Below are 20,653 nucleotides of genomic sequence, written 5' to 3'. Positions count from 1 at the left end.
GAGTGCCAGGCCCCCCACCTCCTTATCTCATTTTCTTCCTGAGATGCCTCTGTTTGCAACACCCTGAGACTTCTTTCTCCTGTTAAAACTTCCTCTCAGCAAAGAATTTGAACATTCTTAGAAGGGTAGAATATATGTAACAATTGCTAAAAGCAATTATTTTTAAGGTGAATTTGTGTTTTCAAGCCATAAATAGTCTTAAACTTTTAAGACTTTAAACTTTTCAAGGACATCTGTACCACGCTTAGCAGCAGGACTGTGCCTGATTACCTTCTGAGGGGGCTTGACTTCCCCACCCACCTGTGAGCGTGAGCTGGTGTGCTGGACTCGGCCGCCAGCAGGGGTCTGACCGAAGGCTCTGCAATTGCAGTTCCATCTGTGAACGTGGGTGTTTTGAACTGTGGTGTTAGAGAAGACTCTTGAGAGTCCCTTGGACTGCAAGGAGATCCCACCAGTCCATCCTCAAGGAGATCAGTCCTGGGTGTTCATTGGAAGGACTGATATTGAAGCTGAAACTCTAATACTTTGGACACCTCATGCGAAGAACTGACTCATTGGAAAAGACCCTGATTCTGGGAAAGATTGAAGGCGGGAGGAGAAGGGGACGACAGAGGATGAGATGGTTGGATGCCATCACTGACTCAATGGACATGACTTTAAGCATGTTCTGAGAGTTGGTGATGGACAGGGAGGCCTGGCATGCTGCAGTCCATGAGATCGCAGAGAGTCGGACATGACTGAATGACTGAACTGAACTTGGATGTAGGGGAGCCCTGAGTCTCTTGGGAGCGATGGTTGGAGATTTTCAGGGCTGGAGAGGCTTGGCAGGGTGCTCCAGAACCTTCTATGATGTAGACCTCAGCACAGGACACCACAGACCAGATAAGTGACAGGGTCCTTCCCTTGCGTAGTTTTCAGACCAAAGTAAATAGGAGGATTCTGTCCAAGGTTCTTGTGATGAATACATTATACAATCCATGCGTATGTAAGATATGTATATATCTTATATATATATGGAAGATATATATACATGTTTTATTTGCATTTATGTTTTTAAAGCTATTTTAAAAATAATGTTTGAATTATATCGTCTTCCTCCCTTTCAGCTCCACGTTGTTCACTGGAATTCAGACAAATACCCCAGCTTTGTTGAGGCAGCTCATGAGCCAGATGGACTAGCTGTCTTGGGAATATTTTTGCAGGTGAAAATCCATTGATTTCATTTTGAATAACTAGTCAGCCATGTTGGATAAAGAGTTTCCTTGTGGAATAGACAGTCCACCACTTTTTATTCAATAATAGCAAACTTGTTCTAGGCTTAATGTTGTCCTTTTGATGTGAATATTCTCATTTTATGTTAGTTTATGGTTCATCTAAGGGCCCAGAACTACCCTAGGAGGGTTGTCTTATGATTCGTCTTATTGTCCACGGATCAGTTTTATGTGAATAGCAAATGTAGCTGCAGTAACAAGAATAGCAGAAGTATTACCTAATAGCAGAAGTGTTACACTGATACCTTGAGAAGAAAATCTTTATGATAGGCTCTTCCTGATTGCTTAATATTTGGAGATATAGTTTAGGGTAAAGTTCAAGTTCCTGATTCTTGAAGCACTAGTTTGACCACTAGTTTATTATGGTTTATTATCCCAAACGCACTGACCGATTTTAAAGATTCTGTTGTGTTTTCCTTTGTCTGGTATTCATATGAGGTTAGACAAGGGTCACGTCCTAATACCCGTGCAAGGGCTGGGCGGCTCAACCGCCACTGCGCCAGTTCTTTAGGGTGAGTGCCCTCGTGATGCCAGCAGCTCTGCGTGTGGTGTAACTTGCACGGGGGCTGGGGAAGCCGGGGGCAGAGCGGACACCAGCATGCATGGCAGCAGCTCCTTCTCTTGGTGCCCAGGTCTGCGGGTGGCCGTGAGGTCCCAGTGGGGAAAGGCATTATACTTGAACCCTGAATGACTTAAAACCTTCAGATAATTCAGGACACCCCAAACAAAGGAGAATAATAAGCACATATATATTTTCTGAAGGCTTCTCCTCATGATGACATAGTCTGTTGATTCAGAACCTCAAGTCATTTTAAGCGGAAAGTGGGAGATGTTTTCCTCTAATGTCTGATGTCACCAAGAATCAGGGTCTGAAAGTCCCATCTAGTTAAACAGGGCAGGTGTTACGGAGGGGTTTCCTAAGCAAAGTTTCTCTCGAGAGAACCTGTACCCTAAACGTTCATAAAGCTGGAAGAATATGAAGTCATTGCTTCCAGCTTTGGAATCAAAAGTATAGTTCAGCCAAGGAGCCCTGTAATATTATCTTGTTGTTTAGACTTTTCTGGTATGATAAGGCTGGCAGGTGAAAGAGAGCCTCATTATGGAACAATCACTGCTTGTTCTGAGCTGACTTAGGGTTTAAAAAAAAAAAAATAGTGACTGAAATGGAGTAAGTCAGACAATAACCATTTCTTTTGCAATTTCGTGTTTTCAGATTGGTGAACATAATCCCCAACTGCAAAAGATTACTGACATTTTGGATTCCATTAAAGAAAAGGTAAATTTAATTACTGTTTACCAGTGACTAATACGTTCCTTGATTTCTCCTGAATTCTCTTATGTTCTGTTAGTCTTTGGCGTAGCATATGCTGCTGGCTTGGAAGTGGGTTTGGAACATCCTTGACCAATAGAGCGGAAGTAACATTGCCACTTATGTCTTGAAAATTATGAAGGGGTCTTAAATTATCTAAAAAAATAAAGTAAATTATTAAAATTTAATTTTTATGTAAATTATCTAAAAATTCTAAAATTATCTAACTATCTTAAATTATCTAAAACAAATAATGTAGGGCTACTTACATTAAAAAGAAGTCCGGTGCTGTTTAAATAAATCTAGGTGAGGTGCTACTTTTTCTTCAATTTTTAGAGTAAGGCAGATACTGTTTTTTAAAGACCTAACAGCAGATACTAAATCATTCCATGAATTACAGAATTCCAGTGAAAGAGCATTTCAAGGATATTTATTTTTTTTAGGTCTGTGTAAAGCTATCCCATTGTCATTTATGAGAATTCTCTTTTCTTCCTCAGGGTAAACAAACTCGGTTCACGAATTTCGACCCGCTATGTCTGCTTCCTCCATGCCGGGATTATTGGACGTATCCTGGCTCTCTTACGGTCCCACCTCTTCTGGAGAGCGTCACTTGGATCATTTTAAAGCAGCCTATAAACATCAGCTCCCAACAGGTACATCGCTCCCTCCATGCTGACCCTGATTCTCTGGAGGAAACCGACCTGAATCTTGTGTGTGCGTGTGTCTCAAACCCTGCCCTTCGTTTCCGCTGTTATGAAGCCTGTGTTTTCACTTCATTGGTCAGATGAGCTGTTGAACCCAGTGAGGTTTCTCTTCCTTTCTTATTTGACCTTCTATGATTAGATGATTTCTTTCCCATTTCTTAGAAATGTAATGTGCAGACAGGCATGCATGGAAGTGACGTGCCCCTTTAAGGGCTCTGCTCTTTCTTCTCTTGTGTGGTCCGAGGTGTTAAAGGTCTGGGATACAAAAGGGAAAATCAGGAGAGAGGCTTCCCTCGAACGGCGACATTCTCCTTTTTGACCTCGGCGCCTGGACCTGCTCCTGCAGATCTCACGCTCAGAAAGGGAACAGTGAGAACAGCCGTGGGCCCAGCACTCATGCACTTGCTAGATTGAAGAAATCCGTCTGATCTTCTGGCTTTTGTTGACAAACCTATTGTGAAGCTGCCTGAAAAGCATTTGCTAAGAAGCATTTGCTAAGAAGCTGTGGGTGGCCGCCTGGGCTCTTCCTGGGAACACATTTCCTCTCTCCTTCTGATCAGGCTCCCGTGGTCGATGGGCCCAACAGTCTGCAGGTTCAATATGTCTCTGATGCCCAGAGGCTCCAGTTAGAGCTGTGATCCCCCATGGTGGTGGACTAGTCACTAAGTCATGTCCGACTCTTTGCGACCCCATGGACTGTAGCCCGCCAGGCTCCTCTGTCCCTGGGGTTTTCAGGCAAGAATACTGGAGTGGGTTGCCCCGCCCTCCTCCAGGGGATCTTCCAGATGCAGGGGTCAAATCTGCATCTTCTAGGGAAGCCCACCATGGGACTGACCGATCTGCCGGGTGGATGCTGTTTGCCTAATGGATTTGGTTTTGGTTTTGTCATCGTTTTCTTTTTCAAATTATATGCTGCGAAATCTTAGCTAGAACACGGCCCGGTAATTTTTGCAGCTATTAATGTACTTCCATTCTGGGCTGGCCCACACACCTAACTGTTTACATCTTTCCCCTAAGCAAAGACGAGAGTTGGTTCACCTTTACGAAGGTCGTATCACGTAACATTTCCCTTTGTGGTGTTGAATCATCCAGCTTCTGTTGACCTTGTGTTTAGGATGAAGCCAGATAATAATCTGGCTCATACTTATTAAAACATTTTATAAAAATCTGGGTAGATAGCCAGAGCTTGACTGACATGGAAATTCCTGTGGATTTTTTCCATCATAAATAAGGTGAGTTGCGTCATGAGAAAAATTACCTCTCATGGATTCAGCGACTTTGTTAATGCAGTTCATCTTTCTCCCCTTCATGCACTAAATGGTTTGCTTTTGCTTTTCTTTATTAAATTTGAACAGGTTAATAATAAGAGTTAATAAGGTAGTAGTAATAAGGGAATCGTATTTTTTCTCACATTTTAAGAATTACTTTATCCATTAAAACCAGTTGGAAAATATATTTTTTTAATCCACCTGTGATTTGCAAAAGAATATATCAAAATATTATTTAGGCACATACAATACATACATTTAACCTAATCAAAAATAACACCCTGAAAGTGTAGGAATGACTGCCTAGATGTGAATTCACTATTGTATCTCATTTTAATCATTAACATTAATTATTAATGTAGTTTTTATGCAGTTTATAAAATAATAGCTGTATTTTAGAACTTTAGTGTGAGAGATAATTCATTTTGAGGTTCCATTTATTAATATTAATTATTAATGTGTTTTTATGCAGTTAGAGTTTATAAAATAATAGCTGTATTTTAGAGTTTTAATGTGAGTGATAATTCATTCTGAGACATTCACTTTAATCTGCTATAGCAGGAACACTGTCAGACATTTTCAGTCAGATTGAAATGATTATTTGGGTAGTAATCACAATTATTATGATGATAATAATAGTTTAGTAATCCAAATTATTATGGTGATTTTAGGATTTAAAGAATGAAGTAAAGATATTTTAAAAGTCCAGTCCCATTTTAACCATGAGAAAAACATCAGGCAGTGCCCAGTTCTCAAAATATCTGATCAATAATCCTCAAAACTGTCAAGGTTGTGAAAAACATAAAAAACTGTCATAATCATGAAATACACAAGCAGACAAGACAAGAAGTATGAATTTATTTCCTGTTAGGATCCTGGAACATAAAACGATATTAGGTAAAAGCAGAAGAGATCTAAATAAAGGATGGACTTGAGTTAATAATATTGGTATTGGTTCACTAATTGTTAAAAATGTACCATACTAATGCAGACTGTTAATAACAGGGGGCACTTCTGTGTGCATCCTTTAAGACTGAAAGAAAAAAAAAAAAAAACAGGGGAAACTGAATTGTGGGATGTACAAGAATTATTCTATCTTTGCAGTAATTCTGTTAATCTAAAACTGTTCTAAAGTAAAAAGCAAACTTTAAAACATTCCAACACATGAGAGGGTTGATAAGATTATTTAGTTGCTTAGCTCTTTTGTATAAAGTAAAATGAAGGTCCTTTGTGTGTACACCACTGACTTGAGAGTTACTTTACAAAAGATAATTTTTAATACCAATTTTAGCAGTCTTTTATTTTAGAAGAATCTGGAAAATATTGTTTTTATTTCCTTTCCAATTCCATCCACCATATAATGTCACTAGTTGTGAAGATTAAATCCTCTTTTTAGTAAGTTGGTGCCGATTTTTTCAAGGTTTTTTTCCTTCTTCTATTTCTTGCCAAGTCACTGTTTGACCTAAAGGGCAAATCAGATGGTTTCCATTTCCTTTTTCTTGATTCAAGTCCATTTTTCTCCCTAGAGTCATTTACTGAAATGCTTGATTTAACTGCCAGGCCAGTAAAAAGATACACTGCTTTTGATACTTCTGATAACAGATCTGTCATCCTTTGGAAGGCTGACGTCTCTTGCCAAGTCTCTGTGGTTTATCCTAGATTATCTAAATTGGCTTCCTCATCTGCTGAAATTTGATGTGCAGAATTTAATTCTGAGCTCCTTTTAAAAAAAAAATTATCTTTGTTGTTTATTATGATATTTGCATAAATAAGATTCATGAATTTTAGTATGCAGGCGATGATTTTAATTATTGCAACAACTACTCCTGCAATCAAAGTATGGAATAGATCCCTTGGCTGAAAAAATTTGCTTGTGCTCCTTTATATTCCAACTTCTTCCTCAACAAGTACCCCGGGCAACCGCTGAGATGTCACAAGAATTTTGTCTTTTTTAGAATTTTATTGAAATGGAATCATAAGTGCACAGCGGTAAAGAATTCACATGCCAATGCAAGAGTTGTGGATTCCATCCCTAGGTCAGGAAGGTCCTCTGGAGAAGGAAATGACAACCCACTCCAGTATTCTTGCCTAGAACATCCCATGGACAGAGGAGCCTGGTGGGCTACAGTCTGTAGGGTCACAAAGAGTCGGACGTGGCTGAGAGACTGAGCAAACACACACACACAGTACACGGACTTTTGTGTTGGACTTCATTTCACATAATATTTTTAAGATATACTGATTTCCTCTTTATTACTGAGTAATATTTATGGGCCTTCCAGGTGGCGATCATGGTAAAGAACCTGCCTGCCAAAGCAGGTTAGATGTAAGAAATGCGGGTTCAGTCCCTGGGTCGGGAAGATCCCCTGGAGGAAGGAATGGCTACACCTTCCAATATTCTTGCCTAGAGAATCCCATAGACAGAGGAGCCTGATGGGCTGCAGTCCATGGGGTCACAAAGAGTTGGACATGACGGAAGCAACTTAACACGTATGCGTACAGTGTTTATGGTATGGATACAGCATTCTTTTTTAATCTGTTCGCTAACTGATTAGCCATTTGGATTGCTTCCAGTTTGGGACCATTAGAAAAATAACTACCCATATTTAGCTGTTAGGAATAAATGGCATATACACTTCTGTGTGGACACATATTTTCACTTCCTGTGGCAATACCTAGCACTGGATTACTAGTCATGTCTACTTTTATAAGGTTCTGCCGTGTTATTTCCTAAAGTGACTCTTTGGTCTTCCATTTGCACCAGCAATGCAAAAGATTTCTAGTTTTTCTACATCATTGTTAACACTTGATTTTGTACGTAATTTTGACTTTTAGCCATTCTAGTCGGTATGTATGGTGTGTGTGATTTTTAATTTGCTTTTATCTGATGACTAATGATGTTGAGCATTTTTTCATATAATTATTGATTATGCTCATATCTTCTTTTGTGAAATATTTGTTCAAATAATTTGTCCATTTTAAAATTGGACTGTTTGTCTTCTCATTGTGGAGTTGCAAGAGTTTTTTTATACAATCTGGATAAAAGCCCTGTTTTCAACATACACTTTATAAAAACTTGTCTTTTTTCCCCCCTCTATGTCTTTTGAAGAGCCAAAGTTAAAGAAAACTTCTTAATCTTGATGAAGGTCATTTTATTAAAATACCTTTCATAGTGTGTGCTTTGGTGTCCTGTTTAAGAAGCCTTTGCCTAGCTATATGCCACAAAATATTCTTCTTACTTTAAGTAATAGTTTTAGCTCTTACATTTAAGTTTTAGCTCTTACATTATATTACTTATGAGTCAGTTTTTGTGTATGCTCTGCTCCATCTTCTTTCCTTTCCTTCTGATATTCTTTTTTACGTTGAAGCATAGTTTGCTTACAACATTGTATCAGTTTCAGGTGTACAATGTAATTATTTAATATTTTTGTTTGTACTCTGTGTGAAGTTGCTGTGAAGTGTTGGCTACATTCCCTGGGCTGCACCTTATATCCTTGTAACTTATTCTGTGCTACCTGATGGTTTGTACATCTGATCACCTTCACCAGTATCGCCTCTCCCCACCCTTCTGCCTTCCATAACCGCTAGTTTCTTCTCTGTATCTGTAAATTTGTTTCTGTTTTGTTATATTCATTCATTTATTTTGTAGATACAAATATGAGTGTAAACATACAATATTTGTCTTTCTCTGACTTATTTTTCTAAACATGATACTCTCCAGGTCTGTTCCTATTGCTGTAAATGGCATTTTCATTTTTTTTTTTTTTTTTTTTTTTACTTATGTATTTTATTTTGATGGCGCTGGGGCTTCCTGGCTGCCCGTGGCCTTTGTCTAGTTCTGGCAAGTAGGAGCTACTCTCTAGATTGTGGTGTGCAGGTTTCTCATCGTTGTGGCTTCTCTTGTTGCAGAGCGTGGTTTCTGGAGCTTGCGGGCTCAGTAGCTGTGGCTCCCAGGCTTAGCTGCTCTGTGGCATGTGGCATCTTCCCGGACCAGGGATAGAACCCGTGCCCCCTGCTTTGGGAGGTGGATTCTTAACCACTGGACCACTAGGAAAGTCCCCGGCATTTTCATTTTTAATGACCAAGTAATATGTATTGTGTATGTGTGTGTATATATATATATATATATATACACACACACACATATGTACACACCGTATGTATATATGTACCATATATAATACACCCCACACCTTTATCCATTCATCTCTTGATGAATTCATAAGTTTCTTCCATATCTGATATTCTAATTATGCGTACATTTGACCTTTTCAAAACAGATCCCCCAAGGCTCTATTAGTTTTAAATATTTTTAAATTTCTGCTCTTCATAATGCATGCTGGGCTGGATGAAGCACAAGCTGGAATCAAGATTGCTGGGGGAAATATCAATAACCTCAGATATGCAGATGACACCGCCCCTATGGCAAAAAGTGAAGAAAAACTAAAGAGCCTCTGATGAAAGTGAAAGAGGAGAGTGAAAAAGTTGGCTTAAAACTCAACATTCAAAAAACTAAGATCATGGCATCCGGTCCCATCACTTCATGGCAAATAGATGGGGAGACAATGGAAACAGTGTCAGACTTGACTTTGGGGGGCACCAAAATCACCACAGATGGTGACTGCAGCCATGAAATTAAAACACACTTGCTCCTTGGAAGAAAAGCTATGACCAACATAGGCAGCATATTAAAAAGCAGAGACATTACTTAGCCAACAAAAGTCTATTTAGTCAAAGCTATGGTTTTTCCAGTAGTCATGGATGGATTTGAAAGCTGGATTATAAAGAAAGCTGAGCACAGAAGAATTGATGCTTTTGAACTGTGGTGTTGGAGAAGACTCTTGAGAGTCTCTTGGACTGCAAGGAGATCCAACCAGTCCATCCTGAAGGAGATCAGTCCTGGGTGTTCATTGGAAGGACTGATGTTGAAGCTGAAACTCCAATACTTTGGCCACCTCATGCGAAGAGTTGACTCATTTGAAAAGACCCTGATGCTGGGAGAGATTGAAGGCGGGAGGAGAAGGGGACGACAGAGGATGAGATGGTAACTCAATGGACATGCGTTTGAGTAAGCTCCGGGAGTTTGTGATGGACAGGGGGGCCTGGCGTGCCGGGATTCATAGGGTCGCCAAGAATTGGACATGACTTAAGAGACTGAACTGAGCTCACTGTGGATAGTTTCTATTGATCTGTATTCAAGGTCATTTGATCTTTCCTCTGTTGTGTCAATTTGACTGTTAATTCTAGCCAATGAATTTCTTGCTTCAGAAATTATAGTTTTTAGTTCTAAAATTTCTGCTTCATTTTCTTATTTCTATTTCTTTTCTGAGAATCCCCATTACTCTACTGGGATTTCTCATGCACTAAGAAATATGCTTTATTTAACTTCATGTAACTCACAGGTAGTGAAAGCCGTCATTCTAAAATCCTTGTAAGTTCCACATTTGGTTCATCTTGAGTCTGACTTCATTGATTTTTCTTTCTTTGATCATGTTTACATTTTCTTTATTCTTTGTACATTGAGTAACTTTGTATTGCAACCTAGATGTTATGAACATTAAGTTGTGGAGATTCTGGATCTGTTGTTTTTCTCTGATGACTAGTTTCCTTTGTATTAGCAGATACATTTCTTGGCTTGACTTGAATTGGACATTTTCTCTCTCTTGCGGTAGTTTCAGTCTCAGTAGAGCCATGTATGATTCTTGGTGTAGAGTTTGGGGAGGTATGCCTTGCAAGGCAGGTATGTCTCCAGTGCAGACGGCACCCTGTCTGGGGGAAAAACTGTAGAGACAGGAACCCACCTTTCTGAGTGAACATGAGCTTCTCATCTGAATCCTCGTACTTCTGTTCACTCCAGTAACTGCAGCTGGTGGTTTTTTTGTATTGTGTCTGGGTTTTAGAGTTGTCTTCTGTAGGAAGGTTGTCTGAGGGTTTTTAGTTCAATATATCTGGAATCAAAACTCTAATGTCCTTTTTTAATAGTAAAATTTTGTATTTTGTAATGAATGATAATTAACAGTCTAGGAAAGTTTTTCTAACTTCTGCCTTTTTAGACTATATGTGAAATGGGGAAAAGAATTCATTCACTTCAACATTGCTTGACCTAATATATAAAACTCTTATCTACCTAGCTTTGCAATTAAAGTTTTAGATCATAGAAGACACTACAAGTCATTTCTGGAATTGTTTAATAATGGCCAATTCTTACAAGGCATGATTCAAGAGATACAGACAAGTGTTTAAAAGATCCTTTTCCAGCAGTTTAGAAACTAATACAGAGGATACAATAAATGCATAAATACATAAAAATAATAAATAAATACATAAATACAATAAATGTAACACAGTGGTTTTGCTTGGTACCATAAGAGAATTATAAGGTATAAGGGAAGTTCAGATGGGAAAAGACTAATTCTCAGTGGAGAAATCAGGAAAAGACTTCATGAAAGAGCTGGCATTTGGGTTGGTTTCAAAAGTGGGAGCTGTTTGGGGATAAAAAGAAAGGGGGGAATTTCAAGAAGGAGTAGCATAAATAAAGGCAAGAAGGAATGCAAAAACCATGTGGGTAACTTTGCACCTGTGGATCTCAAAGTTTAGTGTATGCAAGAATCACCGGACAGGGCTTCCCTGGAGGCTCAGTTGTGAAGAATCCGCGCACCAGTGCAGGAGACACCGGTTCAGCTCTGAGCCGGAAAGATCCCGCACGCCTCGGAGTCTCTCAATTCGCTCACCGCAACTACTGCGCCTGCGCCTAGAGTCTGCAAGCTGCAACCGCGGAGCCCGCGAGCCCCAGAGCCCTGCTCCGCAGCGAGAGAGGCTGCGCAATCAGAAGCCCGTGCAGGGAATCTGGAGAGGAGCGCTGCTGGCCACGGCAAGAGAAAAGCTCACGGCAACGAAGACCCAACACAGCCAAAAACAGCTACGTAAAGTTTTATATATATATATATGTAAAGAATCGCCGGAGAAAGCTATGTGGGTCCTCGAGCCTTATTAGAAAACTGATTTAGCAGTCTGAGATGAGGTTCGGGAATCTGAAGTTTTAAAAATAACCCCAAAGTCTTTTCATTCAGATTCTCTGGGTCCCCCTCCCCACCCTCTTCACAAGACTGCCTTAGAGTGGGACCTGTGTGTGGAATAATAGGAGATGATTTGGAAAGATGATTTGGAATCAGGTGGCCAAGAGGCTTAGCAGCTGTTCCAACAAGTTTGTTTTGGGGCCTGAATAAAGTTCACAGTGTCGTATATTTTAGAGATACATTTTGAAATATTTATACCTGATTGTTGGAATTTGCTTAAAAAATAATACAGTTTGGGCAGGATTCAGAAATGGAGGGAGAGAATGGGTGAGAGTGTGGAGGAAACAGAACTGGCCATGTGTTGATGACTGCTGAAGCTGGGTGATGGTTTATTATGTTGCCCTATCTACCTTTGTGTATGTCTGAAAGTTTCCATAATAAAAAATAAATAAGAAAAGAACAGAAGAAAATGGTGAAAAAACAAAACAACACTTAGAGATGCAGAGTATTGCTGTGGTTAGTGCATGTCTTATTTACCAGAAGGCTCATTTGTTGACATTTCTTAACGAGCCCTCGAGTTCCTCACCTTTAGAATAGGGATAATAGTATATTATGGATAGCGTTCTTCAGGGATTAAATGCAGTATGTAATGTGAAACAGTTAGCACAGTACCTGGCCCATCATATTTTATGAGAGCTTATTTTTATTGTTAGTCAACTTTGGCGGGCAACAGAGAGCTATTAAAAACATTCGAACCCGAGAGTGACTAATCAAAAAACTGTTTCCAAAACATTAGAAAAGCTATTTCTGCTTACTGGGGTTACTACAGAAGAAATGTAAACTTTCAGTATTAGAGCCCAAGAAAACAGACAGGTCATACCTTCCTCAGCCTTCCAGCTGAGCTGCGGAGGTTCTTGCAGGAGCTGTGAAGAGGCTGTGTCAGCCTGAGGAACAGAGGGACCGGTTTTCTGCTGGAATGAAGCCAGAGGCCTGGGGCGGGCAGGAGGCCGGTAGCAGCCAGTCAAGGGGCTGCATTTTGCAGCCAGTGCGGCGGTGGAGGACCCCACAGCCAAGAGAAAACAATGTAAGCAGGGCCTGGCAGATGCAGGGTCTGCTGAGCTGGGCTAAGGGGCTGGGAGGGCGAGCCGGAGCCGGAAGGGGAAGGAGCTTGACGAGACGTGAGGACGGGCTCAGAGACTTTCACAAAATGAGCAAACTGGTCAGAGAAAGATCTAGCGTTGTTCCAGTTCTAAACTGATGAGGCTAAACTGCTGCAGAGGTAGGGAGCCACTATCAGTTTGCAGAGGCATTGAAGGGGACTAAGGGTGTATATTGGGGTTCCCTGGTGGCTCAGCAGTAAAGAATCCTCCTGCAATACAGGAGAGGAGGGTTTGATCCTGGGGTCGGCAAGATCCCCTGGAGAAGGAAATGGCAACCCACTCCAGTATTCTTGCCTGGGAAATCCTATGGACAGAGGAGCCTGGTGGGCTACCATCCATGGGGTTGCAAAGATTTGGATACAACTTAGCAACTCAACAACAACAACAACTTGACTTTCAGTTCAGTTCAGTTCAGTCGCTCAGTTGTGTCTGACTCTTTGTGACCCCATGGCCTGGGGCAGCACAGCATGGCCTCCCTGTCCATCACCAACTCCCGGAGTTTACCCAACTCATGTCCATTGAGTCAGTGAGGCCATCCAACCATCTCATCCTCTGTCATCCCCTTCTCCTCCTGCCCACAATCCCTCCCAGCATCAGGGTCTTTTCCAATGAATCTGTTCTTTGTATCAGGTGGCCAAAGTATTGGAGTTTCAACTTCAGCATCAGTCCTTCCAATAAACATTCAGGACTGTTCTCCTTTAGGGTGGACTGGGTGGATCTCCTTGCAGTCCAAGGGGCTCTCAAGAGTCTTCTCCAACACCACAGCTCATAAGCATCAATTCTTCTGCACTCAGCTTTCTTTATAGTCCAACTCTCACATCCATACATGACCACTGGAAAAACCATAGCCTTGACTAGACAGACCTTTGTTGACAAAGTAACATCTCTGCTTTTTAATATGCTATTTAGGTTGGTCATAACTTTGCTTCCAAGGAGTAAGTGTCTTTTAATTTCATGGCTGCAATCACCATCTGCAGTGATGTTTGAGCCCAAAAAAATAAAAGTCAGCCACTGTTTCCACTGTTTCCCCATCTGTTTGCCATAGAGTGATGGGACCGGATGCAATGATCTTAGTTTTCTGAATGTTGAGCTTTAAGTCAACTTTTTCACTCTCCTCTTTCACTTGCATCAAGAGGCTCTTTAGTTCTTCTTCACTTTCTGCCATAAGGGTGGTGTCATCTGCATATCTGAGGTTATTGATATTTCTCCTGGCAATCTTGATTCCAGCTTGACTTTACCAGAGAATTATTTATGTCTCATCTTGCTTTTGCCATAGTGATGTGGTCTAATGAAACATGAGTGATATCAAGTTGTAAATATTTATCTTATCCTCCTCATATCTCTCCTCTTTGAAAAGTCACCTCAAAATATCACTTGTGGAAACACATGACTGCTTGTATATGATACTTGAACTTTTCTCCATAGAGCGTGGTTATAAACTGTTGCCTATTTATTATGAAGGACCGCTATCACCTCTGTCCCCCATCCCAGCTAGTACTGGAAGAGAACTATTTTAGGCTTTAGATAAATGGTAATGATGGAAACCTAAGTGACATGTCCTGGTCTGAATTTCTGTGACTCTTTGATCAGATGACTATCAAAGCTTAAAGAATAAAGTGTCTTTTCAACAGTTTAATAATTTGTGCACACGCAAACAAACACCAAAAACTTACTCATGTGGCAATATGTTTTTAGTGAATGTTTTTGAGACAGCAGAATTATCCAGATACTTTACCCAACTTTCATTTTACTACTATAAACCTGTTCTTAGTCTTAGACAGTAATGTTAAACCACCAAGGAACTGTTGAATAACTCATAAACATGCTTATTTTTAAACTTTTCAACAATTAAAAAAAGTGGCATAAACTAATACGTATTGACATGCAAAGAATATATATTAAGTGAAAAAATAAGGTTTCAGATGAGTAAATATATTGAGCTTATTTTGCACTAAAATTGTCAAATGCGTGCACCAGTGCATAGTGTTTATACATAGAGAAACTTCTGGAAGGATATACTCCATAATGTGAACAGTGGTTAAATTTCGTGACATGATTACTAGTAATTTCTATTTTCTTCTTGACACTTTATGTACTATATGAAGTTTATAAGGTAAGTAAGCATTTTGTTGTGTGCGTGATAAGGAAAGGTAAACTTTTGTGAATGAAAAATATGCCTATATCACTTAAATTGTATTGACATTGTCAGCAGTGAAGGACTCTAGGCTTTTCCCTAGTTAGTTGCTTATAAGGCACAGTTATGGTGAGGGGTAAATCACTGTTTAAGGAAAAAAGTACATAAAAGATGAACATTCTATAGGATGAACACCAAGTGGTTCCCATGAAAGTGTGGGCCATGTTATATTGGAGTGTTCCTAAGTGTTCAGTGTAATTCAAAGAGCTGATGGCTCCTGTTGAGGTAATCTAACCCGATGCTTCACTTTATAGGTGAGGAAAGAGAAGACTAAAGACAATAAGTGAATTTCCTGAGGTTACCCAGCTCACTAGTGGCAGAACCAGGAGTGGGACCCGGCCTGGGAAGCCCTTCCCACGCTCATTCTGCCACTGGAGGTCACATTTTCTGATTTCTACATATGTTCTCTCTAAACCACATTCTGAATGTTTTTTCTTATTTGATCTCTAAATGAAGAATGCTTCTGTACTTGTTTTTGAACCCATAGGTATTTGTATAGTGGTAAGAATCTAGCAGAAGAGTTGCTTTATGATATATGAGCCGTACCTTAGAAAATTTTCATTGAAATACATTCAATTCCTAGTAGAAGAGAGCGTATACGCTCCTTAACTTTCTAGGGAGGCGGTTCATTCTCACGGCGTGACTCTCTCTGCTGATGACTCCTCTCTTTCCGTCCACAGCTGGCCACGTTCCGCACCCTGCTCTGCAGCAGGGAGGGTGAAGCCGCGGCGTTTCTGTTGAGCAATCGCCGTCCGCCACAGCCTCTGAGGGGCCGAGAAGTGAGGGCCTCTTTCCGTTAAAAGTCGTCACCAAGAGACCACCCAGACGTGTCTGTGGAAACAAAACAAACACAAAATTCCCGACTCACCATTCTTTCCTAGAATTGTAATTTATAGGGTGCCTTTTATGGGGTGACATAGCCGTTTTGCCATCAGCTTGAGCCCAAAGAAAATCAGATCTTTTGAATCAGACTGACTTGTCACCTGTCTCAGGTTTGCACTCTTGGGTATACAGGCAACAAACCTTGTTTGATGTGTGTTAAAGCCCATTGAATGCATCTGTTTCAACCTGCGTGACCACATGGCGGGCATCGTAAGCCTCAGAATGTGCTAGGAATCATCCCTTGCCATACAGACTGATCAGTCACATCTCTCAGGGTGTTGGCGATATACTTAAATTCATTCCCAGAATGATAGGATTGTGGTACCTTTTTCTAAACAAGTGATTCTGCTGAATATCTTGATGTCTTTCCAATTCATAAAAGTAGATACTATTTCCTTTTAAAGTGAATTTGCATTTGGATTATGTTGCTGGTTTTCATTTCAGAGTACTTCTAACAAAACAAACAGAATGAGAGCTATGGAGAGATGGGATATAGTGAATTAAAGCATCTATTCCACAGCTCAAGAAGAGCCCACCCAGTGTTTGTGAGGACTTCCCCAGGATATAAATAGCTATTTAAACTTTAATGACTTACAGCATCTATCTCATTCCCTTGGTGATGCTAACAATAAACTGGCTAATAATTGATCAGACACAGTGATTGTCAGTTTATGGCATAAATGATGTTCATGGCATGGTTTGAAACTAATGAGGTGCCATGCAGGCAGAGCTGCCCATGGGCTCGAGGAAAAGATTGCCTGATTTTGCCCTGTGTTTTGGCAGCAGGGCAGAGAGCAGCCTGTGAAGATCACTGTTTTGTCAACTAATGGGGAAAATTACTTGAGTCTCAAATACTTACTCAGTCCACAGTCCCATCAACCATTTCCATAGCAACGCCTATCTCTCCTGACACACATGTCCCTCCATCTCTTAAGCAGTTTTGTAAGCTGGCTCTTGATTCTCACTTTAATCTGTTATCTCATGTATTTTTGCTTGGTTTTGGTGAAGAAGAAAGGGAGAGGTCCTTCTGCTCTTTCTGGGACAAAGGGAGTGACACTAAGCATTAACTTAATAATCAAATTTAAGACGAATACATACTACACTTCTGTCATCTTCTGAAAGAAGTTAATTGAGTTTCCTTAATTGTGATGATTTGTTTCAGACACCTGTCTTCCTCTGGTTGTAGATTTTCATAACTGGAAGTATCCAGTAAATTGTGTAATAATGACATATGTTTGCTTTAAGACGAGCTCCTAAGATGAAAGTGCCTTTGATTTTCTTTTCCACTTTACGTTATCTAGCTTCAGGCCTTGTAGGAGATTGACATATAATAAATATGTAATTAATTGAATATTTGAAAAACTTTATTTTGTATCTTTGGTAATTATGTTGCTGCCTGCAATCAAATGTACTGTTAAGTTCATGTAACAAGTAAAGTGCAATTTATCTCTTGAAAATTATTTTTTTCTTAAAGGAATACTTGTTAAATCTCTCTGTGTAACCAGAAGTTCTAATGGCTTTAGAAAGACCAGTATTGAATGAATTTATTTAGTTTGGAAAGACATGTTGTGAAGTACCCTAGTGAGTTAAAGAAGTCTGTTTTCTCAGAAAAAGTAACTAGCATGCAAGACAGGGATTCTAATTACTGGGTATGAGCATTACCACTTTGTAATTCACATTTTCTGCCACATTATTCCATCAGTTCTATGCTACAAATTGGACTTTAGTAGACTAAAAAAGTCCACACAGCACTGATTTCCCTGAAGATTGTCTGCTAATTTATTTATCTCTCAGAGGCAAAAGGTCTACCTGTTATCCAAAATTGTTATCTTTTGAAAAGATTAAAGAGTTGTAAATACTAATCTTTTGTTTCCCACCTAGATTGGATTTATATTTGTTAAGCATTTTGTATTTTAACTTAAATTGGATTCAATCACAATAAAGATAATGAGACAAACTTTGAACTTGTTGATGCAAGATACAGAATGAAATTACACTTTTACACTCTGTATTTAGAAGACAATTTCAAATCCACAGAAAAATTGTAAACACCTTTTTTTTTTCCCTCTGAATTTGAGAGTAAAGTTGCCAACAGGTTACTGCATCATCTCAGAACCCGTAGTGTATATTTTCACAAGTTAGGACATGATCCTACAGAACTGTATGTGTGTGTGTGTGTGTGTGTGCGCGCTCAGTCAGTCAGCCATGTCCAGCTCTTTGCAATCCTATGGACTGTAGCCTGCCAGGTTCCTCTGTCCATGGGATTCTCCAGGCAAGAATACTGGAGTGGGTTGCCATGCCCTCCTCCAAGGGATCTTCCCAACCCAGGGATGAAACCTGTGTATCTTATGTCTCCTGTATTGGCAGGCAGAATCTTTACCACTGTGCCACCTGGGAAACCATACACAACCATAGTATGTCTAAAATAGCCATGAGATTCAGATCAGTTCAGTTCAGTTGCTCAGTTGTGTCCAGCTCTTTGCAACCTCATGGACTGTTATCATACCAGGCCTCCCTGTCCACCGCTAACTCCTGGAGCTTGCTCAAACTCATGTTCATTGAGTTGGTAACGCCATCCAACCATCCAACCATCTCATCCTCTGTTGTCCCCTTCTCCTCCTGCCTTTAATCTTTCCTACCATCAGGGTCTTTTCCAATGAGTCAGTTCCATGAGGTTAACCTTGCTTTTTTATCACTGCCTATGACATTTGAAAGTAGCTCAATCATTTCCGTTCAGTTCAGTCACTCATTTGTGTCCGACTCTTTGTGACCCTATGGACTGCAGCACGCCAGGCCTCCCCTGTCCATCACCAACTCCTGGAGATTACTCAAACTCATGTCCATGGAATCGGTGATGCCATCCAGCCATCTCATCCTCTGTGGTCCCCTTCTCCCGCTTCAATCTTTCCCAGCGTCAGGGTCTTTTCGAATGAGTCAGCTCTTCGCATCAGGTGTCCAAAGTACTGGAGTTTCAGCTTCATCATCAGTCCTTCCAATGAATATTCAGGGCTGATTTCCCTTAGAATGGACTGGTTGGATCTCCTTGCGGTTGTCATGCTTCTCTCGGTTGGGCACTGGTCCTCAGTCTGTCTTCGGTTTTATGATTTCGACCACCTGATGCGAAGAACTAACTCTTTGGAAAAGACCCTGATGCTGGGAAAGATTGAAGGCGGGAGGAGAAGGGCACAGGAGGGTTTCCTTGGTGGTCCAGCGGTTAGGAATCCGCTTGCCAACACAGGGGACATGGGTTCAATCCCTGCCCCGGGAAGATCCCACACGCTGAGGGATGGCTAAACTCACGCGCCGCCACTCCTGAGCTGGCACTTGAGAGCCCTTGCGCGGCAGTTTCTGAAACCCGGAGCCTCTGCGCGACAAGAAGAAGCCTCCGCAAGGGGAAGCCCACCCGCGCAGCTGGAGAGAGGCCGCACTCAGCAATGGAACCCCAGCGCAGTCACAAACAGATAAATAAAATTTAAAACACATTAAAAAACCCCAGCCCATTAAAAAAAAAAAAGGACACAAGATTAAAAAAAAATTATTTTTTCTACTAATGCTTTGATGAAGTGATAAATGGGTCCTTTCCCCCAGTGAGAAGGAAGAACAGAGATCGGCAAATGTGGTACCCACAGTGGAACCGGGTAACCTGGCCTATGCAGGACAGAGACTCTTGCCGACTGGATCAGCGGGTCTTCTGTGTGTAGACACCAGGTTCTGACCACGGTGGTCTGTCTCCCAGTGAGCTCTCAGGTTCCCAGAGGCAAGGTGTCTCGGTTAGACCTCTTTCAGTCTCCTTCGGGTTTGTCCATCAACCAGTGTGGAGTGATGATGCCTACGAGTCACAGGGCTGTGTATTTATGGATGGCTCAAGAAGCATTTGTTGAAAGAATTAACCAGTCAACACATGAATGGATAACTGCTCTGATTCTGTGTAAGCTTAGCACATCCTGAAATTTGTCCTTCCTCAATACACAGGGGAGTGCCCATAAGTTACTGATCTGTAACTCTGTTAGTCGCTCAGTCGTGTCCAACCCTTTGTGACCTCATGGACTGTAGCCCGCCAGGCTCCTCTGTCCGTGGAATCCTCCAGGCAAGAATACTGGAGTGGGTTGCCATGCTTCTCCTCCTGGGGATCTTCCCGACCCAGGGATCGAACCCGGGTCTCCCCCATTGCAGGCAGAGTCTTTCCTGCCTGAACCACCAGGGAAGCTAAAAATCCAAGCAATCTGTTCTGTAAAGGAGATGTTACTTCACCAGTCGTGGAATTAAGCCGAGGTAAATGTGCAGGGGCTCTAGGTTGCATTGCTGCGTTGTAACCAAACGGGACACCCTCTCCCCAGGATATGCTGTGCCTGTCGCTCAGTCGGGTCCGACTCTGTACCCAGGTCTCCCACACTGCAGGCGGATTCTTTACCATCTGAGCCGCCAGGGACCCCAGGACCATCTCCAGACAAGTTATTTCCCTTCTTGCAAAAGCCAAGGTTCTCATACCTCTCCTCCAAGCAAAACCTTCTACAGCCCTCATCTGGACAATTAGAGAATTTCCTTCTACAGAACATGGTACAGATCAGTGGCCCTCAGTCTCGTCTGAACACCCCTGAGGGTTCTGAGACAGTTTCAAGGGGTCAATGAAGTCAAAACTATTTTCTGGATTTCCCTGGTGGTCCAGTGACTGGGACTCCATGCTCTCCATGCAAGGATCCTGGGTTCAATCCTTGGTCGGGGAACTAAATCCCACATGCCACAACCGAAGATCCCAGGTACCACTGAAAATATGGAAGATCCTAGCACAACCAAATAAACCAAACAAAACAGGGACTTTCCTGGCAGACCAGTGGTTAAGACTTCATCT

General features: G+C 41.1%; 1 protein-coding gene across 1 annotated transcript in view; it reads left to right on the top strand.

Annotated features, from left to right (window-relative positions):
• The window catches only part of CA13 (carbonic anhydrase 13), a 40,432-nt gene extending 22,671 nt beyond the window's left edge, over positions 1-17,761 (top strand). Inside the window, exons 4-7 of the mRNA XM_043880320.1 lie at positions 1,107-1,202; positions 2,485-2,547; positions 3,078-3,233; positions 15,603-17,761. Coding sequence (XP_043736255.1) covers positions 1,107-1,202; positions 2,485-2,547; positions 3,078-3,233; positions 15,603-15,722 — 435 coding nt within the window. The 3' untranslated portion in view covers positions 15,723-17,761. The remainder of the gene's footprint in view (positions 1-1,106; positions 1,203-2,484; positions 2,548-3,077; positions 3,234-15,602) is intronic.
• Positions 17,762-20,653: the final 2,892 nt, after the last annotated feature.

Source organism: Cervus elaphus, chromosome 21 (genome assembly GCF_910594005.1).
Source record: "Cervus elaphus chromosome 21, mCerEla1.1, whole genome shotgun sequence".
Lineage (NCBI taxonomy): Eukaryota > Metazoa > Chordata > Mammalia > Artiodactyla > Cervidae > Cervus > Cervus elaphus.
The sequence above is the reverse complement of the archived record's forward strand: the minus strand, read 5'-3'. Positions and strand labels throughout refer to the sequence as shown.